The sequence below is a fragment of the Arvicola amphibius genome, chromosome 18, assembly GCF_903992535.2.
Source record: "Arvicola amphibius chromosome 18, mArvAmp1.2, whole genome shotgun sequence".
Classification (NCBI taxonomy): Eukaryota; Metazoa; Chordata; class Mammalia; order Rodentia; family Cricetidae; genus Arvicola; species Arvicola amphibius.
The window spans coordinates 31,200,688-31,224,403 of NC_052064.1; the positions used below are offsets into that span (position 1 = coordinate 31,200,688).

Consider the following 23,716-nt stretch of genomic DNA (forward strand, 5'->3'; position numbering starts at 1 on the left):
TATCCTTTCTCCTCCCTAGCTATTGGCCGTTTAGATCTTTATTAAGCCAATCAGGTGTTTTAGGCAGGCAAAGTAACACAGCTTCACAGAGTTAAACAAACGCAACATAGAAGAATGTAACACATCTTTGCACCATTAAACAAATATCTTGCAGGCATAAAAGAATGCGATACATCTTTAACTAATATTCCACAATAGGCTTCCACACTCCTGATGCAGTTGGTTGCTTTCCTGTAATAACAGAACATTTTATAGACAAGGGTCTCATTCTGTATCCATGGCTGGCCTGAAACTTGCTAGGAAGACCAGAGTAGCCTCGAACTCACAGAGATCAGCCTGACTCTGCCTCCTTGCTGGGACTAAAGTCATGCATCATCTTGCTTGGCTGCAACCTTTTAAAAAATATTATTTAATGCTCATCTGTGGCATTGAATATCTTGTGAACTGCTTCAGACGTGGTGGGTGACATCAACTCAGCTTTCCACACTAACACTAATTCATCATTTCCAGACGCTGATCGAGTTTCACCTTCTGGACTCTTCTGGATTGCATTTCAAGCTGTTTATTTTGTTGTTTTGTTTTGTTTTTGTTTTCTCATTGATTAAGGCGGGGCATGTTTAGTTAATGCTACGTAAAATGTACTTGTAGCACAGGAAAGTTTCTAAGGAGAAATTGGAAGGAGATGGGTACTGTGGCCCAGTGTGCTCCCCCGCAATGCAGGAATCCCTTCCTCAGTAGCCCCCACCTATTTGAACCCAGCCAGGAAGGGGGACTTCACACACTTGTGATGCCAGGGAGCATTTACAACAGCAGTTTGCACTGTTCCTGGGTCTGAAGCATGTCTAGTGTCGGGCCTTGTGTTACTGCAAGCACACTGATATTCACTAGTGAGCACACACAAGAGAAAGCATCTCTGAAAGCCCCTCTGCCCGGTGAATCGCAGCCTCCCTCCTGCACCTTCCTGTCAGGCTTTGCCATGTCGCCAAAGAGAGTGGCGTTTCTGGAGAGCTCTCAGGTTTGCTGCTTAGACTCTTCTCCTTTCAGGGTGCTGGTTCCAATTGTCACACAGTATTTCTCATCCTGCTAAGTCTCCACCATGCTGTCTGTTTCTTCTAAGAGGAGACCTCTCCAGTTCATCACTCTTGGACCGAGATTCTGAGGAGCAGAAAATACAGAACCACTCCCTCGACCATGGGCGATCTTTATTAATCTGGTCAAGTATCACCATGGCCTCCTTTATAAGCCGAGGCCAGTGTATCCTAGTTCATATTCAAAGGCGAATAAACCTTCCAGATCTTTTTCTTAACATGGCTGGGGTCCCTCCTCTGCTCAAGCAAACAATTCTGCATTCGGAGGATTTATTCAGAGGAGTCCCTATATATCTTAGTTTTTGTTGTTGTTTGGTTTTTGATTTTGTCAAGCTACTTTTCCCCCTCCTTGTCCAGACAGTTTTGAAATCCAGTTTGGAATTTAGGGGTTTTTTTTAGTGATACTTTCATTAACTTAGCGAGCACGTGCTTGAGTTTGTGGTTTAGTTTGCTTTGGGCTTTTTGCAGTTCTGTGGATGGAACCAGGGCTTCTCATAGACCTGTTGAGCACTCTGTCCGTGAGTCAGCCCCCAGCCCACTCTAGACAACTGAGTCTCTTGTCTCTTTATTTCTTTTCTCTTCTCTTCTCTTCTCTTCTCTTCTCTTCTCTTCTCTTCTCTTCTCTTCTCTTCTTTTCCTTTCCTTTCCTTTTTTTTTCTTCCAAGACAAGGTTTCTCTGTAGCTTTTGGAGCCTGTCCTGGAACTAGCTCTTGTAGACCAGGCTGGCCTCGAACTCACAGACATCCACCTGCCTCTGCCTCCTGAGTGCTGGGATTAAAAGTGTGCACAACCACTGCCCAGCTGAGTCTCTTTATTTCTACAGGAGACTTCAGCATGAGAATTTTGTTAAATTTTTAAACTAAAAACTAAGGTGATGGCCTTCAACTTCCCTTTGTTGTTGCAGAGGGTGTGGCGGGGCCAAGTTTCAGACCAATACGCTAACTCTTGGTCTGTTTATTATGCAGCATAGAATCCCTTTTGTGGCTGAAACGAGATTAATTTAGAATGAGCTTTAGGTTCCCTGACTTTTTTTCTTGTGAAAAAGTTACTGAGTTTAGCACCTCATTCAGCTCCTCTGTGTGGAGTCGTGTTCGTAAACCGTGGAAGTGACAGGAAGTCACTTCTCAGATGTCACTCCAGCACGCCATTCCATCCACACCTCCTAGGAGGGAGAGTGTCAGGCGGAGGCATGTCCAGACAGTGAGCAGGCACCTACAGACGCGCAGACACGCTCCCTGACAACAGCACAAGTACAGCTGTGTTGCTGGCGCGGTGTCAATTATGGATGTGTTTTCTCCAAGCAGAATAGTCTGTTTTATTTGCGAAGTTTTGGGGGTGGTTTTTTTTTGTTTTTTGTTGTTTTGTTTTTTGTTTTTTTTTTTTTTGGTTGCTTTTGCAAAGATACTTGGACTTTTTAGATTCATGTCAAATATCTTTCCAGTACCACACAGTGCTTTCGTAACTATTTTGTAGCATTTATGCACAAAATACTTTTTATAAACTTTCTTTTTTTTTTGCTTTAAACTAAATGGAAAAAGTAAAAGGGTCACTTAGTCATAAGAAACTCAAACCCATATAGCTAAAGCATGAATTGCTGCCCCGTTAATAAGAGCAGTGTTTGTGTTATGGTCAATATTTTTTGAAGTATTCTCACACATTTTATCTTTGAAAAAAATGTGGAAATAAACATATTTATTAACTTTAGACTACACGGAAGTGGACGTCACTAAAATTTTACCCCCTGGAGGTTGTCACTACTGATGTTTGATGTGCGCTCCTCCCAGGTACACATTTTGGGGTTCATGGGGTGTGTGTGTTCTAAACAAGCCCCACCATGGACACAGAAAGTTAGTGCTGAAGAACCAGGGTAGAACAGTGGTTAACGGTACTTTGGATCCTTAGGGTGCAACTCGGGGGTCACTGGGCTCAATCCTTAGTAACCCAACCTCTCAAGGGTTTCAGTTCAAACACCAGGAGATCCTAGTTCTTGCTCTGCCGACTGTTATTGTGTAGTGAGCGTGATTCCCAAACTCTCTAAATCTCCACTTACTCTTCTATGAAATGGGCTGGTCATCATGCGTATTTATTGCTAGAATTAGGAAGAGTGGCGTTTGGATCGTAACCTGTGCTGTGCACATTTGAGCTATTATTATTAGGTGAGTTCTTTCCCTCGCTTTATTCTCCTAAATCCTAGGGTCAAAAGTTCCCTGTCAGAAAACATTTGAAAAACACTGAGAGAGACCACGTAAATTTCAATATATCAATTTACTTGGGTGTTATCCTTTCCTTGTAGTTAGCTCGTTTCTAATTCTTTGCCACCCCCCCCAAGAAAATTAAAAAAAACCACCACGGCTAATATCCTATCTATTATTTTATGTGCATAGACAACAGATCCAAAGATTTATTTTTCCATAAAAACTAATTGTGTTTTTATGGAAAGATAAAAGATTTAAGAATTCTTTAATGTGTACTAACGTGCCAGATTATAGGCTACGTGTTCTTTATGATGGAGTTTTCCGTGCACCATGACGCAGCCCCTTTGAGGTTAGGGCTGTCAACTCCCATTTTCAGAGGAGGACATTCTGAGGGCAGATAAGTTGCAGCCCAAGGTCACCGATAGGGGAGGTGGAGGTCAAGGCAGCCGTCTGGCACGCACTCCCGCCTGTCACTCTGAGGCCGCAGAATGAATAGTCACTATTGTGCTTTCTACAAAATGTCACTGGGTGCCACGTAAAAGATAGGACTCTTGGCTGGAACTCTCAGCTGGCTCCGGAGAGTTCCTCTTCTGTACGGATGTTCTTCTGTGTCTTGGAATCGAGCCTCGTTAAAGTAAGGCACTAAGTCCAGGGAAAGCAGCGTCGGTGTGATTGTTTGAGGGAGGCCGAGCACACGAAGAAGACGTCTGTTTAGTCACTACGAGAAGCCCTTCTTTGTTCAGTTGTAGGGACTGGGCCAGCACCACTTATCTCCCCAGGAACCAGAGTGGCTCCGAGAAATCAGCTTAGGAATTTAAGCCGCGCCAACACTCAAAATGATACCGTCAAAAGAAAGCGTACATTTCTCCACTTGCCGGTTTGGTATTGAAAGAAAAAAATCGTTAGCCTTAGCCACAAGATGGTGGCACCCAGAAGGAGAAGCAGTAACCACTGTGGGCAAAGGTCCACATACAGGGCGACCTTGATGGGTATCGAAACACCCTCCCCCCCACCCCAAGACCAAAGACCTGGTTGGTGAGCTGTCAGGTTGTCTTTAAAAAGTCGGCTTTTGGAACATTTATCTTGGCAGCTCTCAGGTATGACTCATGGTATGCAGGGTGGCAGCCAATCTTGTAGGAAAAGTGTATAATTAACATGATGAAGAAGGCAGGGGTGTTGCCAGTCAGTACCTCACCCGGGTCCTCGCAACAAAGGAGCCATTGAAGCCACCTTGTCATGGGTGATCCTGGTTTGTCATTCCGTAGATTCCAATGCCTCATAAAACAAACTATGAAGAAAGAAACCCTGGGCGCAAAGCTTCTGCAGAGGAACGAGGACGATTTGCTGCAGGGCTTATAGCCAGTTACTGTCCAGTCGGGGCAGCTGGCTTTGGGCTTTAGAGTCTCCAGGCCTTGCATCTCTTGAGCTTGCCTGTTTTTTTTTTTTTTTTTTGTCTTCGAAAATTATCCGGCTTCCTCTGGTCACTTTCAGTTCCTGAAGCATTGTCTCCAGAGTCCCACGGGTCAGGAAAGTTTTGGATCTCTGCAGAACTTCTCCACCAGCTGGAGCTACTGATTGTGCTGCCCTGCACGGGCCATGGTGGTGCTGTAGGTGGGAAGGGCCCCACCAGCTACTCTTTAGTTCTTTTCTAAAGACTGGGCCTGTTGCTTAGTCTACTGGACAGGGTTCTGTCCTCACATGTGACCCACCCAGGCCCTTGACTCTCCAGCAGAGACAACGGGGATGAAAGTCATAGATTGTTTGGAAGATCAAATATATGGGACAAACCATCTGGCTAACTCGTGAGTTCTTTTCTGCTTTGTTTCCTTGGTTATTAGCTAATGGTCATAGGTCATCCCCCTAGAGGAGAAGCCAGTTTAAAATATCTTCAGATGAACAGTGGATATTTTCATAAAGATGTGAGCAAAGGTTGCTTTCCTAGGCCTGATCCTGCAGGCCCTTCTGACTCTTTGCTACCTTATTCGTTGATAATGGTGCAGGCCTTTACTTGGCTCCAAAACTCCCGATTGCCTAGCTTAGCATCTCTCAAAACCCAAATGCCCATTCCCGAGGCAAGTTTTTCTGAGGAATAAGGGGGCCCAGTGACCTGAAAGGGTAGTTTTGGGAACACATTAAAGTCCTTCATAAAAGTGGACATTTAAACTGGCGTGTTGACACACACCCAGAATTCCAGGACTCGGGAGGCAGAGGGAATAAGATCACTCATGCATTGGAGGCTGGTCAGGGCTACCTAGGAAGTACCAGGGCATCCAGGACTATATAGGAAGTTCCAGAACAGCCGGGGGTCATAGGAAGTTCCAAGATACCCAGAGGTCATAGGAAGTTCCAGGACAGCCAGGGCTATAATAGTCAAGACCTCCAATTTAAAATGTAGACATTGAGTCTAATAGGCTGTCCTGAAACACAAGAGAAGCTGACATATTTGCTCTCCATTTTAGCTTTGCATAAAAAGACTCAAAGGAAACAACCAAAAAAAGTAGAAAAATATTCTGATAAAATGGCCTTGTAGAAAACTCTAAGAGATTTTGGTTGTTGAGATAATCTTGCTGCTGGAGAACAGGAAAGAGACTGAGAAGGAAGGAACTTTGACACCAGGAAAGACAGGCCTGTGTGGATCTGTCTTGCTCCTTCCCCTCTTCCTACTTCCCCACTTCCCTCTCTTCCTGCCTTCCAGATTGTTGGGACTAGGAGGATGGGATTCGCTCATTGGCCACCCTTAGATAGATTGGGCTCTGTGGGAGGATGTTTACGAAGATGTCTGAGGGTAATTAGCGGTTGAAATGCATCTGAGGCGTCCCTCAGGAGTGAGAGCCACGTACTAGATATCTTAAACGAACCTCTTCGACCCAGGTTAACTGAGCCAAGGCCCACTGGGCCCAGGATAACCTGAACATGCTCGGTGGTGCCCAAACCTGCATGCTGTTCTCATTTGGAATCAGTTTGTGGGTTTCATTTTTCTTTCCATACTGGAAACTCTCATGAAACTCCCTCTTGCTTGGGTGCCAAAGCTTCATCCCATTCATTTCTTTAGCAGCCATTTCCTGGCGAAAGTACCGCGAGAAAGCACACAGAAAGAAGCATGCTTACTCTTGCAGCGGATGGATTGTACCTCCGAGTCGAGAAAGGGGGCGGGTCAATGTTGCGCCTTCTTTTGCCCTGCTGAATTTTTCTACAGTAATGTGGGCTATGCCAGTATTCATTAATGTAGCTAATCCAATTACGACGAAAATCTTTCTTCTTTCTGACCGCGATCCAGGAAGCATCCACAGTTCACAATCCCGATGCAGCAGCAGACTTTGGGAAGCCCTTTGGGGTGCGACAAGATGGGATTTGACCTGTGTATCTGACTCTTCATGGTTTTGAGAGTTTTCATTTCCACATGTCAACAAATACCTGGCTGGATATTAAAGCCAGTTAAATCAGTTCTTGCTGTAATCAACACCAGCATACATCCAAGGGGTGGCATAGCACAACCACCGTATTTTGTTGAGTATATATATTTTCTCATAAACCTGGCTGACTGACCTGTCTTCTCATGGCTAGGATGCTAATAGCCACGTATTGTTAAAAAGAATAGCAATGAACTATATCCTTGTTTCTTAACTCCCATTTAAGCCATCTCCTGATTCATTTGGCTCACGTTCATTGTAAGAAAATACAAGGTGAAGGCTTGGATTACAGTAGCCGTGGTTTCTTTCTCTGCCCTTCCCCAACTCCTATCCCAGTCTGAGGACTTCAGTGTTCTTCTTGGTTTAACTTTTAAAACTGAATTCTTTCACAATTTCATACATCTTTATAATGTACTTCGATTATATTCCCCTCGCCATTACTTTTTCTCCCCTCCCTCTCCAAAGCATTTCTTGCTAATGAACTCCTTCCAACGTCCATGTGTGATTGGGTGTGCCCCACTGAATTTAATTAAGGTTGCTTGTGGGTTTGGGTTTTTTTGTTTTCAGTTAAGTAAGGGTGACTAACCAAAGGTGGTACAACTAAGGAATAGGGCCCCCAGTTTCCAGCAACCATTAACTGCCTATATCTCCTTAAGAAAGAGAAGGGTTTCATGAGCCGCCCCCCCATCCATGATGAATGTTGATGGCCCAGACTTTTGTGAAGGTCTTACACAGGTAGCCAATGCTACCGAGGGTTCATGGCTATGGAGCCATATTGCGTCCGGAAGATGAGGTGTCCAAGCGTTCCTTCCTGTCTTCCAACACGTAACCTTCTTTATGCTTCTGCTTCCACCATGTTCTCCGAGCCTTGGAGGGGGTGCTAAAGTTGTTGGTTATTCTCAGCACTTTGACTGGTTCCAGGTCTCTGCATTCACTGCCACCCAGTGCAAACAGAAGCTTCTCCCAGTAAGAGATCTTTTGCTTTGCTTTTTGAGACAGGGTTTCTCTGTAGCTTTCGAGCCTGTCCTGGAACTAGCTCTTGCAGACCAGGCTGGCCTCGAACTCACAAAGATCCTCCTGCCTCTGCCTCCCGAGTGCTGGGATTAAAGGCGTGCGCCACCACCACCCGGCTCCCAGTAAGAGGTCTTGGAGCTGATTCAGGGAACCACAGAGAAATCTCGTTACTGTAACGGGAAGGAGTAAAGGGAACCGAGGAGGTGAAGCCCTACTTTCTCTTCTTTGGGGTTTTTAACTGTTAGAGGGTTTCTGAAAATCACCTGGTCTAACTCACAGCTGTTCTATAAGCAGCTAGTCCAAGGTATCAGTTTATTAACGCCAAACTATTGATTCCTTGTTTGTTACCAGGAAAGCACTAAGCATCCTCCATGCATCCTCCACCCTGCCAGGGATGAACACCATTCTCATTGCACAGATCTGTGCAAAGTGTGAGCTGCTGATGTCTGTTTACAGGGCATCAAGGTCAGAAGGGTCCAAGCTGGGCTTCGGACCCAAGTGTGTTTGATTCTCAAGCCTTTTCCACTCTTCCGTGCTTGAGCTTGTTTTTAATACTATACAAGACTGAAGTTTTTTTTCCAATTGTTAAAATAATAAGCACTCATTATAGAAAGTCCAGAAAGCAAAATAAAGAAAAAAAAACAATTACCTGCACCCTGGGAATAACCACTACCAAATTTCACCTTTTTTTTCTTTCCAGCCTTAAGGGAGCCATCACTTCTATGTCTCAGTGAGCACTGCAGTGCACGGTTGTCTTTGAGGCTGACACATGAAATCAACCATATTGCTGTTGCATCAGATAAAGTCCGTTTCGGAGTCTGCTAGGAGTTAAAGTCTCTGTGATTCCCAGGCGTGGGGAAAGACACTACAAAGGCAGCATGTCCATTCCTCATCGTCTAGCAAAACACTCCATGACATGTGCAGGCATTCTGTGCCTCCCGAACGTCTGTGCTGTAGCTGTTTACCACCCCATAAGGAATACCAGCTTGTCATGTTGAAGAACCGTAAATATCTTGTGCCAAGTTCAGCTGTAGTAGAGGATTGGATTTACCAAAATTGCTGCTCCTCGTGTCAAATAGTGATGGATATTATTTTGGGGGGGGGGGTTATGTTTAAAGGCCTTTATTAAAAATTAAATCCATAAATGTTTAATATCTTATTTGACAACTCATTTATTACATTGTCAACACAACGCTGTTTGCCTTCGGTGGAACATAAAGAAAATCAGAAAATTGCTTTTGTCAAAACTTTGAAAAGCATATTTTGAGATCAATTCCTATTTAATGGAAGGTATTACACTCGCTAAATTATTCCCCTCTGAGGGACTTTTGTGAGAGCAAATGGGCCTAACTGTGATGAACTGGTCTGTAAATAAAGTTGGTAGCATATCTCTCTCTCTCTCTCTCTCTCTCTCTCTCTCTCTCTCTCTCTCTCTCTCTCTCTCTCTCTCTGTCTGTCTCTCTCTCTTCCTCCCTCCCTCCCTCCCTCCCTCCCTCTCCAGTCCCTCTCCCTCTCCCTCCTCCTCTTTCTACACACATACACACACACACACACACACACACACACACACACCCCTACCAAAATGGCCACTGGTATGAAGTCAGGAGAGCCCGTGAGCTCTATACCATGGCGTTCTCGCCTGACCGACAAACCGAGCATCTCATTAGTTGGCCGATTTCTCTTTTACTTGTTAGTGGTCCTTCTTGTCTACCCATCAGCCTCCTCACCTTATGCACCAACTGCTGAACACACTGGGTTTCAGATTAGTCTATAGAATTCTTCAGGGCCCCTCCCAGGTTTCAGAATGCAAGCCAAGTAGGCTTGCGTGCCTGTCCTCGGGGCTGCATTCCTACCCATGTCTTCTGGTTGCCAATATTTCCCGTGCTGAGAATCGATGCTGCTCACAGAGCTAATTATGAAATGTAGGTTATGTTTTATGTTAATGGCCTTGGCTCTATCCTGACGTTGTTTGTGGCACGGGAGCAGTATATTCTCTCTCAGAAACTGGATGGCTGAGGCAAATGTTGAAGAAAAGAGTTGGCGACTAGGAACTCAGGATGTCCATCCAGGTCAGTCTTCTCGTTTAAATATGACCCCCAAAGATGTTAGTACAGATGGATCAGGACCTAGAGAAGTGGTATCAGAGCCAGGCATGGTATCTTATCTCTTTTTAAAAAAGATGTTTTATTAATAATATATTGTTCTTCGGGAGCTGGAGAGATGGCTTAGCGGTTAAAAGCACTGTCTGCTCTTCCAGAGGATCCATGTTAAATTCCCAGCACCCACCTGGCACCTCAACACTGTCTGTAACTCCAAGACCTGACACCTTCACACAGATATGCAGCAAAGCACCAAAGCACATAAAACAAATTAATGAGCAAATAATTCATTCATTAATCTTTAGATACTGTTTTTCATCCAGTTTATTCTGATTATCTTTTCTTTTCTTTCGACTCCTCCCGGATCCTTCCCACTTCCCAACCCACCCAAACCCACCCCCTTCTTTCTCTTTCTCATTAAAACACAACTAGGGATTTAAAATAATAATAATAATAATAATAACAATAATAGTAATATGATGATGATGATGATGACGATGATGAAAAGAACAAACCAGAATAGGACAAAACAAACAGGAAAAAAAAAAGCCAAAGGAAAAAGCACAAGAAACCTACCAATGCTGAGATCCACATTTACATACACAGAAAATCCATTAAAAACAAATTTGGAAACCATACTATATAAGCAAAAGATCTGTAAAATTTAAAAACAAAGTTGTCACAAGTATTATGAGACAAAAAGCCCCTGGAGATACCGTTGAGTTTGTTCTACGTGGGGCACCTATTGCTGAGCATGAGGCCTGCCCTGAAGTGTTCTTTGTATGCCCACGGGGACTCTGTTGGAGAAAACTCACTTTTCCTTTGTAAGTGGTTGTCAACTGGAGATGGATTCTGAAGGATTCTGGGCTAGAGATGAGGGCATGCGTCTGCTCCCTCTCTCAGCGCTGGGACCCCATCGGGTTTAGAACCGGGTGGCAACTACATGCTGCCTTAGTCTCTGAGTTCACATGTGCGCCTGTCCTCTGGTGTGTAAAGGGTCTCGTTTTTCTCGGTGTCTTCTGCCTCCACCGGCTCGTATGCTCTTTCTGCCTCCTCTTCCACATAGGTCCCTGAGACCTATGGAATCCCGCAGGGAGGGATTCGGTGGCAGTATCACATTTAGGATTGGGTGTTCTGAGGTCTCTTGTTCTCTGCATGTTGTCCAGGTGTGGGTCTCTGTGTTTGTTCCCACCTGCTGAAGGAAGAAGCTTCTCCGACGATGGCTGAGAAAGATACTGAACTATACATCGGGCAGAATGTCATTAGTAATCATTTTAATGCTACACCCCTTTAGCAAAACAGCTGTATTTGCTTTTACCCTAGGTTCATGACCTATCTAGTCTCAGGCTTTTGGCCACCTGAGCAGCATCGGGCGTGGGTTCCATGTCATGGAGTGAACCTTAATTCTAGTCAGATAGTGGGTAGTTACTCCCACAACCATGGTGCTACTATTATACCAGCGTATTTTACAGGCAGGTCACCTTCGCAGATTGCAGGGGTTGTAGCTGGGTTGGTGTTTACTTTTCTCCTTTGGTGGCAGGCAGGGTACCTTCTGGTACCATGAACACCAGTCAGTAGAAGCGAAGCCTCTATGTAAGCACCAACTTGGCTTCTCCGTGTTCAATGAGTCATGTAGGTGTTATCTTCAGCCGTGAGTCCTTACTGTTAGCTTGTGGAAAGCAATCAATAACCTTGGCATTAGCCTGGGTTGTTTTGGGGTTTCATGGGCCTCTCTGGCCAACCGCTCGACCAGATGTAACCCATTCCTGGCACTGGAGGTTTCATTTGGTATTAAGAGATGTCTAGTTGGGGCTTTGTTTCACACATTATTTGATGATTCTATTTAGGTTCCTTTCATGTATGAGTACATTTTAAGAATCTTCTACTGTATCAGGGTTGCCAATGGCTCTTCATTTTAGCTGTCCCTCTCCTATTCCCTGCTTGGCCTCCCCCAACCCCCCTCTTGTTTTATCTTTTCGAGCACCCTTATTTCCTCTTGTTCCCCAATGGTCTCATGAAAGTTGACCTTAGGTCTCTGCACCATCTCTGACCTGAGCTTTGAACCCCCACAGGGTGCTCCACAGATCACTTAAGATGCCGGGATGATTAAGAAGCACAGGGATGTTTGGAGTGGTGTGTGAGTTAGGACTGATTGACTTACAGCTCGGGCGCTCATCTTCTGTGTCTTAATAGTAACTGGCTCAGTGGTGAGTTCTGTAGAGTTATACCTCATAGGTTAGGCCTGGTTAAAAAGATAATATTATACAGCAAAAGCAACAGCGGACATTTATTTTTTAATTAGTTGGGCAAATACCATGCGAACACGATCTGGGCCCTGTTTGTCACCATAGGCTCCCAGCATAGCACATCCTAGTAAAATTTTACTAGTCAGGCCACTTGCTCTTTCTGTGCCTTATTTATTGATCAAATTTCAACGATACTGGTGCCTCCCATAGAATACTGAAAGGGGCTTGTATGTGGGAACAGCGCTCTGGAACAATGCTTGGCACGCTCCGAATTCATAATAAACGCTAGCTATTGTTGTTAAATATCACCGCCGTGGGCTAGGTGTGTTGGATGCGCGGCGTGCTTCGCTTACCATCCAGTCAAACACTTGGTGAGGAAGCTATTTTCATCCCCAGTTTACTGCCGAGTAAACGCACACAACTGAGAGATTACTCTGCCTACCCAAGGTTAAATTAAGTCACGTGTGAGGACCAACTCATTATCTGCCAGACTCAAGATTCTGTGTTTGCAAGGGGAGGGGGTGGTGATGTTCCTAAGGGGTGGTGGCGTTGCTAGTGGGAGACCAGCCAGTCTGACCCTCCAAATTCATTTTCTTTCTAGAATACTCCAAATCCTAAGCTGCTTTCCGGATCATCTCTGTGGATTCCCAGGTAAGAAGAGATGGTCCCTTCTTTCTCCATGGCATCCTTCACTCGCCGCTAAATCCCGGAGACCAGTCACAGCTGTGGGAGTCTTAGCTGCCTCTTAAGGTTTCAGACCAGAGTTGCCATTGAAGTACAAGGACCGAGGCAGTCCAGTGGGGGCCGTGTGGCCGAGCGATCTGAGCCACTTCTGTTCCGCCCACATTTCCGTTCCCATCTATGTCAACCTTCCCACCCACATCCCCCTCCAAGCTACATGGTTTCCATGGTTATTGTTAGAATAGCATCATGTAAAATACTTAGGAGTACCGCAAAAAGAAAAACGAAAACAAGGTCATTTATAGACGTCCCTGTGATTTAGAAGGGAGTTAAGAGTGCTGGACTCCAGACTGCCTGGCTGTTCCACCCTTGCTGTGACAGCCCTTGTCACTGCTTTGGAAGACTGTCCCCAATGAGTCTGGAAACTGGACTCTTGGTTGTCCTTAGTCAGCATGGACTGAGACCTCACAAAAGACCCGGGCCTCCAAGTCAAAACAGCCTGGCGTTGCCACCAGTTTCTGCTGCCTAATCATGGTCTTAATTCTCATTTACCTACCTTTCTGAGCCTCCTCTAATAAATGGAGAGCCTACATTCACGCCACCCTGAACATGCCTGATCTCATCTGAGCTAAGATCATCCTGGTCAGCTTCCGAAGCCTTGGCTCACTCAAGTTCGTTTTTGTAAAGGAAACTGACCTCCAAGAAAATGTGTATTGTTGCCAGGTGTGGTGGGACATGCCCATAATTTCTGTGCCTCAGAGGCAGGGGGATGGATCTCTTTTGAGTTCAAGGCCAGCTAGGGCTAAGGTGTGAGACCCTGCCTCAAACAAACAAACAAACAAACAAACACAAGAAAAACATAACTGTTTCTGTCGTTATCCGCCGTGTGTGAACGGTTAGGTTAGAAGCCCTTGTGGACAGAAAGCGTGTTGTTTCGGGCTCATCTTATGTTGTCCGAAATTCCCCAACAGTCTGATTTCTATGTGAAAAGTTTTCTGGTCTTGAAATTCAAAATAAAACCCACCAATTCCAAACTGACACAGTCCCGATGAACCAAGCCGTGGTGCCGCTTGGGTTTCCCATTAATGCTTAAACTTGATTCTTTTTCCATAAACACGAAACTTCAGTAAGAAGACTCTTAACTCTGAAAAGGGCCGTTGATGCAGGTAGGAGTCAGTCCTAATGCTTGCAGGGATGGGATTTTTGACTTCCTTATGCTTGAGTCCCCTTAGAAGTCTTTTATATTTACTGAAAAAGAATTCTTATAGTACAACCAGGATGAACTATCTCAGCGTCCATACGTGTGCACATTGTGTGTGAACGTGGTATCCATACGTGTGCACGTTGTGTGTGAGCATGGGACCTCCTTCCCTCCCCTTCTCCCTCCTTCCCTCCCCTTCTCCCTCCTTCCCTCCCCTTCTCCCCGCTTTCTGTTTAGTTACCTTTCGCTTAGGCAACCAAAGAGCTATAACGTGAATTCTGTCAGCCTCCTCCCCATCAGACAAGCAAGGACACAGTCAATTCCTGTTTCCTTGGAACGTGCACCCAATAGTCAGAAGCGCTGATTATCCCGCCGGAAGGCAGCGGCCTCGTGGAAAGACGTACCAGATGAAAACAATTCTGATCATATTTCCGTCAGGAGGCTGGGACGCCTCCAGCTGTCTGCCACTAATCACATTAGAGGTGGTTCGGGAAAGTGCTTCAGCCTGAAGAGATGGCTCCCATCTCGTGTTGGAGCACTGTTTCTCCTGACAGTTTGCCCCAGAACGGTACCATGAGACGTCCCTTCTGGAACCAGTCTTGCCAGTTGGTGGCTGTCTAAAACATATGGCACATGAACACACTTAAGGAATTTTCTAATTACAGCTCGAACGCTCTGCTTTTATCTTTTTATGCTTGCACTGCAGACGTCGCTGATTGAAATGATTTCTCCCTTAGCATAATCCTATTGCCAGCAGTTACAAAATGACTGGGACAGTAGTAAATGAGATGCATATTAACTGAAGAGATGTCCGAATTCAATTAGGAAGAGGTCTTTCCCATGTGGACACATAAGCCATCTAAATCCATTTTAATTGTGAGCCGTGGTACTTATCTGACCACGTTTATTTTGGAAACAAACACCAACGCTGGATTTAGACCCATGCTCCAGATCTTTGGGTCCTAATGACTAATTTGGGTACCCGTTGGATCCCTTAATTCATTTCTTAATTAGTTCTCCCAGAATCAGAGGGTTGCCTAGTTACAGTCATTGTCACAGCTTTCTCATAAACCAGAACAAATGTCTGCAGGCTTCCCTCCCGTGGTTCCCATACCATTCCCGGACCTTGAAAACCTGTTGTCATCAAAACAACAATAGCAATGCCATCAACAATGACACTAACATTTTTGTAAGGTAGTCATGCATAGCAGTACTGTCTAAGGTTCAAAGCAGTATGGCTTTTAAAAATATTTATTTATTTATATGTATAGGAGCGCTTTACCTGCATGCATGTATGTGTACCATGTGTGCATTTCCCGGGGAGGGCAGAAGGAGGTGTTGGTTCCCTCAGAGTTATAGACCGTTCTGAGCCGCCATGTGGGTGGGTGCTGGGGACTGAATCTGAGATAGCACCCAGCCTGAGGCATGGCTTTTGAGTCACAGATGTGGGAACTTAAGTTACTTTCTCATTTCTTATAAGATGGGAGGCAATGACAATATCGACTTCAGCAAATCCCAGTGTCATACTAATGTATCAAAGGAAACATATGTGAACAGTATGTGGGAAGTCCCCGGTACAGGAAGGGACGTGGGCTGCTATGTTTGTTACCAAGGAGCCAGTCACAACTGGCAGACACATGTTGGTGCCACACTATTGTCGATTGGGTCCCGTTCCTATACTCGAATTACAGAATATCCTCCACAGTAATGAAAACATCGAAGGCTTGGAAGCTGTATTTAATCCTTTTAAAATTAGTCTTTATTATTTGTACTTGCGTTCTTTAATTCGCCTACGGAATCAAAACCTCTTACTGTACAGCCATGTTCAGTGCTAACATGGAACACTTTGGATGCAGAATTGCTTTAAACTTTGAGGAAACATTTTCTTCTCTCGGTATATGCAACATTGGCTCCATCAAAAAGAAAAATACTCAGGTAAAAAAAAATAGGGAGGGGCGAGAGATTGATTTAGGGGGAAGCAGCTTCAATAAATCTGCTGGAAAAATCACAGATTGAGAGAACAAGTTAAGATGTATCGAATGCCATAGCTTATATTTGGTGAATGTGCAGGAATTAAAGTCTGCAGAAAGATAAATCTAGAAATTCAATGACCTTTCTTCAAAGCCATATAAGAACTAGTTAACACCAACATTGATTGGCAAGAGACACATTGGAATTAATTTCCTTTCAATTCCACTTAAGATCTTTTAAACGACCCGCCCTCACGTGTGTGTTCTGGAGAAGTGTATGTTCAAGTGCATCCAGAGACATGTGTTAACAGTGTGATCCTGTGTTGAAATACTGGGTTGCAATGGAAGAACCAACAATAGCTATAAAATGAGCTACCTACAGACATGATGTCGAAAGAAGATACTAAAGCGTGTTGCTGCGTAGAACATTACTACGTTTATGTGAAATATGAAGACAGATAAGGCCAAACTGTTACCCAAGTATGCATGCGTCAGTGCAAAAACTCTGAGGAGAAACCCAAATCAAAACCACCAGACGTGTGGTACATGCTTGTTAATCTAGCAGAGACTGGCACACCCTGGAGCTGGCTGTTTAGCAAGTCTATCTGGGGAGCTCCAGGTCAATGAGAGACCATCTTTACAAAAATGATGGCATGTGTGTTCTCTAAGGCGTCACTGTTATTGTAATTAAGCACCATGACTTTTGGGCCCTGGGGTGCAAGGTTCCCTAGCTTGAAGCCTCTCAAAAGGGAATTTAATTGATTCAGCTCAGGTTGATTGGCTCCCATTTAACCTGCCAGCCTCCGCTGTGGGACATCATCCCACAGTGTGAATGTGAGATTTGTTTGGAGTTCTCTCCTGGCACATCTTGACCATCTTAGAAAAATCCAGGATGCCTGTGATCTTAGTCCTGCGTCCTACAGCCGGTACTGATGCTACTGGCGTTTCAACGGTTCCTAATGACTCAACTTTCTTTAGAGAAATTTAGTAAATAGTAAAGAAATAAGCACAGATACGATGACGATACGTCAATGTGTCACGTAACTGAGTCTGGGCGTCTCATTTTCCTTTCTAAGTGAGCACTGGGCTTAATGTCGCTCACACAAGTTTCCAGAGGGGCCTTTGGATGTGTCATGGAGCTTCCTGAGCTCAGAATGTGTTTGTAAAGTTTGTTTTTACTTCCACATCAAACTTTTCATTGACCTCTTATGAAAAAGGAGGCATTGACCCAAATTCAACATTCCTAGTGGTGGCATTTCCTTCACCAATAGCCTGATTTACCCTAAAACTTCTGCCAAAGGCAAAGAAGATAAAATAGGTCACAGAGTCTTCTTATGACAGGTGAGTCAGCACACCATGGCCTTGAACTGCTTTCTCTGGTGGACTGCTAAAGTATATTTTAGTAACTCGACCCTCCTCAACAGAGGTCTGTAGCTAATAGCCATTCCAGGACATAGCACCTGCTGTACCAGGACTCAAGCGTTTCCTTGTGCTAACCATAGCAAGAACGGAAGTGCTGAACCTGTGCAGTCTGGAAAATCAGTAATCAGTAAGTTTTCCCAAACAAGTCAAATGTTGTTTTCAAATATTTTCCTTAACAGTGTCTTAAACCAACCTTCGGGGGGGGGGGGGTTGGGAGGGGTTGGGATTCATTATAAGCATTAAAGAGCACAAAAATCATTGTCAAGTTTGTGTACATTTGAAATCGTCGAATTTTGTATTGTTCTTGTATAAACAGAAAATGTCTCTTCTAGGAAACAAATCATTTTAGTCACTTTCCACTTTCCAAAGTGTTGGGGAGCTCTGACCTCATCCGTAGTCCGTACTTGGTAACCAGCTCTCTCAATACATGATCAACCCAGAGCCTCACACTGGTTCCAAGAACGGTTTGCTTGGCGGTTTTAAGCCCTGAGCCTTGAAGGGCAGAACGTCTTATCGGCAGCAGTCCGCCAGAGGCTTGCAGGTGTTCCGACTGAGAGACCGGTGTTGGCAAACAGATTGTAATTTTTCAGGTCTGTGATGAGAGGGTCCTGCACCCTGGGTCCTGTAATCCCTGGCATTTGGAGGTTACTTCCGAGGGAAACAAAGCGTTCTCGGAGGCTGACCCCCGAGCTCTAGGTCAGCTGTGGTCAGTACTGAAGGCATCTTGGGGGCTTTTCTTCTACCACTAAGCTTTCATGGCAGAGGAAATCTGTGAGCAGACAGAGTGCCAAGTAAAGACCTAACTGCATTCCTTGTTGCTAAGAGCAAATAAATAAATAAATAAATAAAAACCTCAAAGTAATGCCTCTTTTCTTTCAAAGAAGTACCTCCAAATGAACGTTTGGGGCCATAACAAAATAGTTTACGAGGCTTGCAAATTTTTCTGAAAAATGAAAGCTCGAAAAAAGCTCTGGGCATTTGTGGCTTACCCAGGACAATCACAGGAGGAGGAGATGCATAGCTCTGCCCTGTAACAGCTTGCTCTGCCGACCAGTGGATGGCATGCCTCCTTCTCTGTGGTCTCACAGCTTGCTCTGACGACTAATGGCTGGTCTCCCTCCTTCTCTGTGATCTCACAGCTTGCTCTGCCGACCAATGGGTGGTCTGCCTCCTTCTCTGTGGTCTCTTCAAAGATAAAGCTCTATGGTAGCCCATGACATATTCAGCTGTCCCCGAGACAGACCAGCGAGTGACATTGCTTTCATTTTATGCTGTTTTCCCAGTGCTCTCGTGCCCACAGACTGGTCCACAAGAATACTCCATTGATATGTTCATCGGTACAAATGAAGGTATTCAGGTTCACCCGTGGCATTCTGTGTGTTGGAGATCGGTTTCTATTAACCCGAGTGGATTGAGATCATCCAACACATGGGGCCAGATGATAAAGAAACAGGCAGCCGAGGGAGTAACACGGTAGTCATAGCTAGAGGGGCTGTGGAAGACCCACAGGGGGTTTGGGCTGATTAGAAAGCTCAAGGGGTACCTATCTGCTTCCCTTCCCTTCCAGAGACAGGCGTCTTCCAAATGTGCACCACTAGCCATGCAGAAAACCAGTGGCCAAATGGGGGTAGATCAGCACGCATTTATCCTAAAAGCCTGAAGACCCTCAAGGGCGTGCCCTGCTGACTGTGGGTAAGAGGGTTATTTTTGTATCTCAAGGACAGAAGGTTTAATAAAGATTCGAGTCTGTGATACACTTCACCCCCTCAGCATGCTGAACCGTGTCAACCAGGGAACTGTCCTGTATGGCTTACAATTTCCTCCTTTTCCTAAATTAAAAAGTGCTGTTGTGAACGGTTGACTCTCCACAAGGCGCGTTATTATCGTATAGAGAGCAAAGAGTAAATAAGACAGTAGCTTAATGAAATAACAGTTCATTTTCACTTAATGGAAGTCATTTTTTTTCTCCCGGTGCTTCGCTATGGAAATAGGCCACCGTCATATTTTTATTTTGCCGTTCCTCATAACCTTGTAGCCTGCTTCCTGTTCCGGCTTTTAAGGGCTGTTTTTTAAAGACCCTTAAGGGACCTTCTTTAGTACTTCCCTTGGTAGCATAATCATTCATCTATATCATACCCCTTAGAATGTTTGCAGGTTTGGAGATTCAGAAACTTCCTAATGAGATATGGTTAATGGTCTGTACAGGATGCCACAGTGTTTACACCTGGCTTAGCTGGCATAAATTATATTTAATTAGTCACCTCACAGAAGTAGATATTTGAGAATAGATTTAGTACCTAAAACACAGTTTGCCTTTTATGTAAAGTAGTCATAAATAAGAGTCTTTGAGAATTTTGTTTATCTTTATGCATGTGGGCATTTTGCCTGCTTGTGTCTGTGCACCGTATAGGTGCGGTGTGCCCTGCAGTGTGTCGGACCCCCCGGGACTGGGATGACAGTTGGTGGCCAGAACCCTTGACCACTAAGCCATAGCTCCAGCCCTGCAAGTAAGTTTCCGAGTTGTATCTGTAGACTTTAAAACCTTGTCTGGGAGCTGGAGAGATAGGTAGTGAGGTAGTACTTGCCTTGTAAACATGAAGACTTAAATTGAATCCCCCAAACCCAAATAGAAGCGACCAGATGTGTGCTATATACTTGTTATCCTGGCAGAGACAGGGAAACACTGGGGCTGACTGGTCAGCAGGCCTAGCCTATTTGGTGAGCTCCGGTCTAATTAGAGACTCTGCCTTTGGAAAACAAGATGGCTGGGGCTCAAGTAATGACACCCAAGGTCGGCCTCTTGTGTGCACACACACAGGCACACGCGCACACGTCTCCTCCACCCCCTCAGATATTCCCCCCATCCGCATACACAAAAGCTTGCTTATACTGACAAAGACCATTCTTGGGGACTTAAGTCATAGGCTGTGGGTGTGATTCTGCAGCACAGAGTTTGCCTGGCATGAGTAAGGCCCCAGCTCTGTCCCCAGCGCCCCCTGCGCACAAGCCAGAAGGAAAGAAGAGATAAATCACAGGAAGAGTGTTGTCCTGTCCAGATGCTCCGTGTGAAATAGCCACGAGGAACAGGAGATGGGAACTCTCCTGTATCAACGGGAAACAATCGCGTTATTGTTCTTTTTTATTTGTGGCTCGTAGGACGTATCGACCAGTGACGGTCTGTAGCGTGTTACTGTGCCCCTGCATAGAGCGAGGTTTCCTTTTTAGCATAGAACCCTGTGGAGAGGTGGCCTGGATGCTCCAATTGGGGACTTTCGTATTGCACTTCCCTTTTGAATCTTCCAGGCCACACTTGTTCTTTAGGAGGAAGTATCGTTTCTAGGAAAGAACCTTGAGGGTATGTCAGCAATTTGTTGATGGCTTCTATGAGCCCTGCTATGGCAAGCTGACCCGTCACACACTGTGATGAAAATATCACATGGGTTCTCTCCTGTTGTGCTCTCTCTTTCTCTCTCTCTCTCTCTCTCTCTCTCTCTCTCTCTCTCTCTCTCTCTCTCTCTCTCTCTCTCTCTCTCTCTGTATCTCAGTCTCTACTGTGGCTCACTCTCTCTAGTGTAGCTCTCTCTCTCTCATCTGTGGCTGGCTTTGTTCTCCCCTGTGGCCTTCTTGGTTTGGTATTATCTTCAGGTTGGTCCTGGTTTTGCAATTACTTCAGATTCCCGCATCTTTTCCTACCCACCTGTGTCTCAGTGGGTCTCTGTTTCTCCCTGTCCCCCAAAATCACACCCTTCTCACGCCACCTGTGGTTACCCCCATTGCTCTGAGAAACCAGAAACAAGAAAGCATGCTCCCTAAGGGGCTGCTGCTGTCCTCCCAGCCCCACTCGTTCCCTGGTGGAGGCGCTCTTTCCCACAGGGAGAGCCGCTCACTGCTCTGTAAACCCCCAGAAACACCACATTGTGCCAATGAGGAAACAGCCGTGGGAAACACACGGTGACAGTCACCAGTATTACTTCCATTTAGCGTGGCCTTTTATTGTGCCTGGAAATGACTCCAAGCACTTAAATGGCGCCCAGGTATTTTTGTGGAAACAGAAACTAAATCGGGTTCTGGCGGGAAGCGACACTTGAACCCTTCGCCCTTGCTCTTCCTTTTTTGGGTCACTATGTCCGACCAGCGGCTCCCTGTTAGCACGTATTTTGCTTTTGTGAAAGTAGATAATCTGTGCCCTGATAAAGTTATGAATCACAGGAGCAGCATCATTATTAAAGATAAGGATTCCTCCTATGGTTGTGAAATATTCAGCTCCGGGGAGGAGCCTCGCTGATACTTCTTAGGTGTTTACGTGCAGACTCTTGTATCGCTGACTGGTTTGATTCTGTACCATGGCAGCAGCCCTGTGGGTGGAGAGGATGCGTGGTAGGGATGAGCAGAGGCATAGTGGGTTTCTGTGACTTCTATAGGGTCTTTCTGTGAGCAGAGGCTGAAGTTACACCCAGGCAAACCAACTTCAGTGTCTTCTTCTGTTGTCGATGTTCCTGTGTGGAAAAAAAAAAGAGTTCTAGGGCCATGTTGACCTCTAACTGGCTGAGGATAGCCTTGAACTCCTAGTCTTCCAACCTGTGCTGCCTTCTATGCGCTGAGGTGTTGAGTACGTACCCACATTCTTAACCGATGCACTGAACTTTCTAAATGATTCTCCGAAGAGAGAAGACAAGAATACCCGCTAAACTGTAAGAACCAGAAAAACAGTTGAAAATAGTTCCGTGAGCCATGAAGGGTTAAGATGCACAGTTTATGTTTGGTCTGACTATCAACATGTTATTTTGTATTGGAGAAGTTCTGTTGTGTTTGACCCTTGCTATTTGAACATTCTGCTAAAGCAGATAAAAGAAAAACAAAGACCTATTTACCCTAGGATTGGCTTTAAATTGCAAAAGACATGTGATTTCATCGTGAGAATGATCCTTTTTCCCAAAACAGTGGCGTTTGGAAGCGTTCAGACAGCAAAACTAACTGTAACATATGTGCCCTGCCCAACAAGTTCAATGCCGTGGCTGCTCGTTAATCCCGTCCCCATTAGTGGAGCAGTAAACCTTTATTCTTGTTCTTAAATCGTGCAGAGTAAGTTTTCTTCTGAGTATCTATTTGCCGTACACCATGGACTTAGCTGCCCTTCAGGGTGTCGTACAGGGTTTGGGACCATGTCCCTGACTGCAGGCATGAAGCACTCAGTGAGCAGAGATACTGGACAGGGTTGGGGCAGCGGAAGAGAGCCGGGTAAGAAATTCATAGATGGGCATCTGCAAAGGCTACCAACCAGCCGTCACCATCATCATCATCACCATCACCATCACCATCACCATCACCACCACCACCATCATCACCATCACCATCACCACCATCACCACCACCACCATCATCACCATCACCACCATCACCATCATCATCATCATCACCATCATCCAAAATGTGGAGCAAGAAACCAGAGCCAGCACCGAAGAAAGGTCTGGTTGGCTTTGGAAGAGCCAGGTAGCCTGGGAGGAGAAAGAGTGAACCAAGGAAGCAGAACCACAGGAGACTGGCTGCTTCCTTGCCCCTGACTTCCCAGAGAGCCAAGGGGATCTGCCTTCCCTGGAGCGGGGGCCTCCTCCCTGCATCTTCTTCACTTGCAGACTGTGGGGCGTCTGAGCTTTTGAGGTGCCTTTGGGGAAGTGAATAGCCCAGAGGCCCAACTTTGTGTGATTTTTTTTTAGTGCTTTCATGCACCTGAGGATCTGTTTTCTTTCTTTTATTTATTCATTTATTTCTATTTATTTATTTTTCAATAGAACTGGTACCTAAAATTGCTGCCTGTTTGGCAGGTTTTCCAAGCAGGGTCTGCGATCATAATGAGTTATCCCCCACCCCCTCTTTTTCTTCTCTGGTTAAGAACAATATCCTTGCCATTCAGTCTCCAAATACAGCAAGCAGTTATGACAGAAGAATGTCCTTACGCTAGGAAAAGAGTTGGCATCTTCGGTGATGTGAAATGTCCACTTTAGAAAACACGCTTAGAAGGGAAAGCTGCTGCAAGTCATCTTTGGAACCAGGTAGAATCAAACGAATAAACACGAAATTGGAAGGGAACGTGTGGTCTGATCAGACATTCTACTCTCTCTAGTTCTACGAGTATTTGCTGATTTTTGCTTCAATTTCAGACGTCGTTTCTATCACTGCGTTAGAATGCCAGGCTGAAAACAAGTTCTGGCCCCTAGTTAGGAGTGCAAACTTGGATGAAAATTTTGGAGCTGATGTGTGTAATCCGAGTCCATCAGTAACAGAGCTAAGGGACTTTCTGCTTAAAATGTCATTTAAAATGGGCCAGGGGAGATGTTTCACTCGGAAAAGGGGTTATCCCACAAGTCTGATGATCTGAGGTCAATCCCCAAC

General features: G+C 45.2%; 1 protein-coding gene across 4 annotated transcripts in view; it reads left to right on the forward strand.

Moving 5' to 3' along the window:
* The window catches only part of Spats2l (spermatogenesis associated serine rich 2 like), a 167,121-nt gene that overhangs the window by 13,047 nt on the left and 130,358 nt on the right, over positions 1-23,716 (forward strand). For all 4 annotated transcript variants that reach the window (XM_038315408.1, XM_038315412.1, XM_038315409.1 and 1 more), the window contains exon 2: positions 12,654-12,703. In XM_038315408.1, the coding sequence (XP_038171336.1) occupies positions 12,654-12,703 (50 nt within the window). The remainder of the gene's footprint in view (positions 1-12,653; positions 12,704-23,716) is intronic.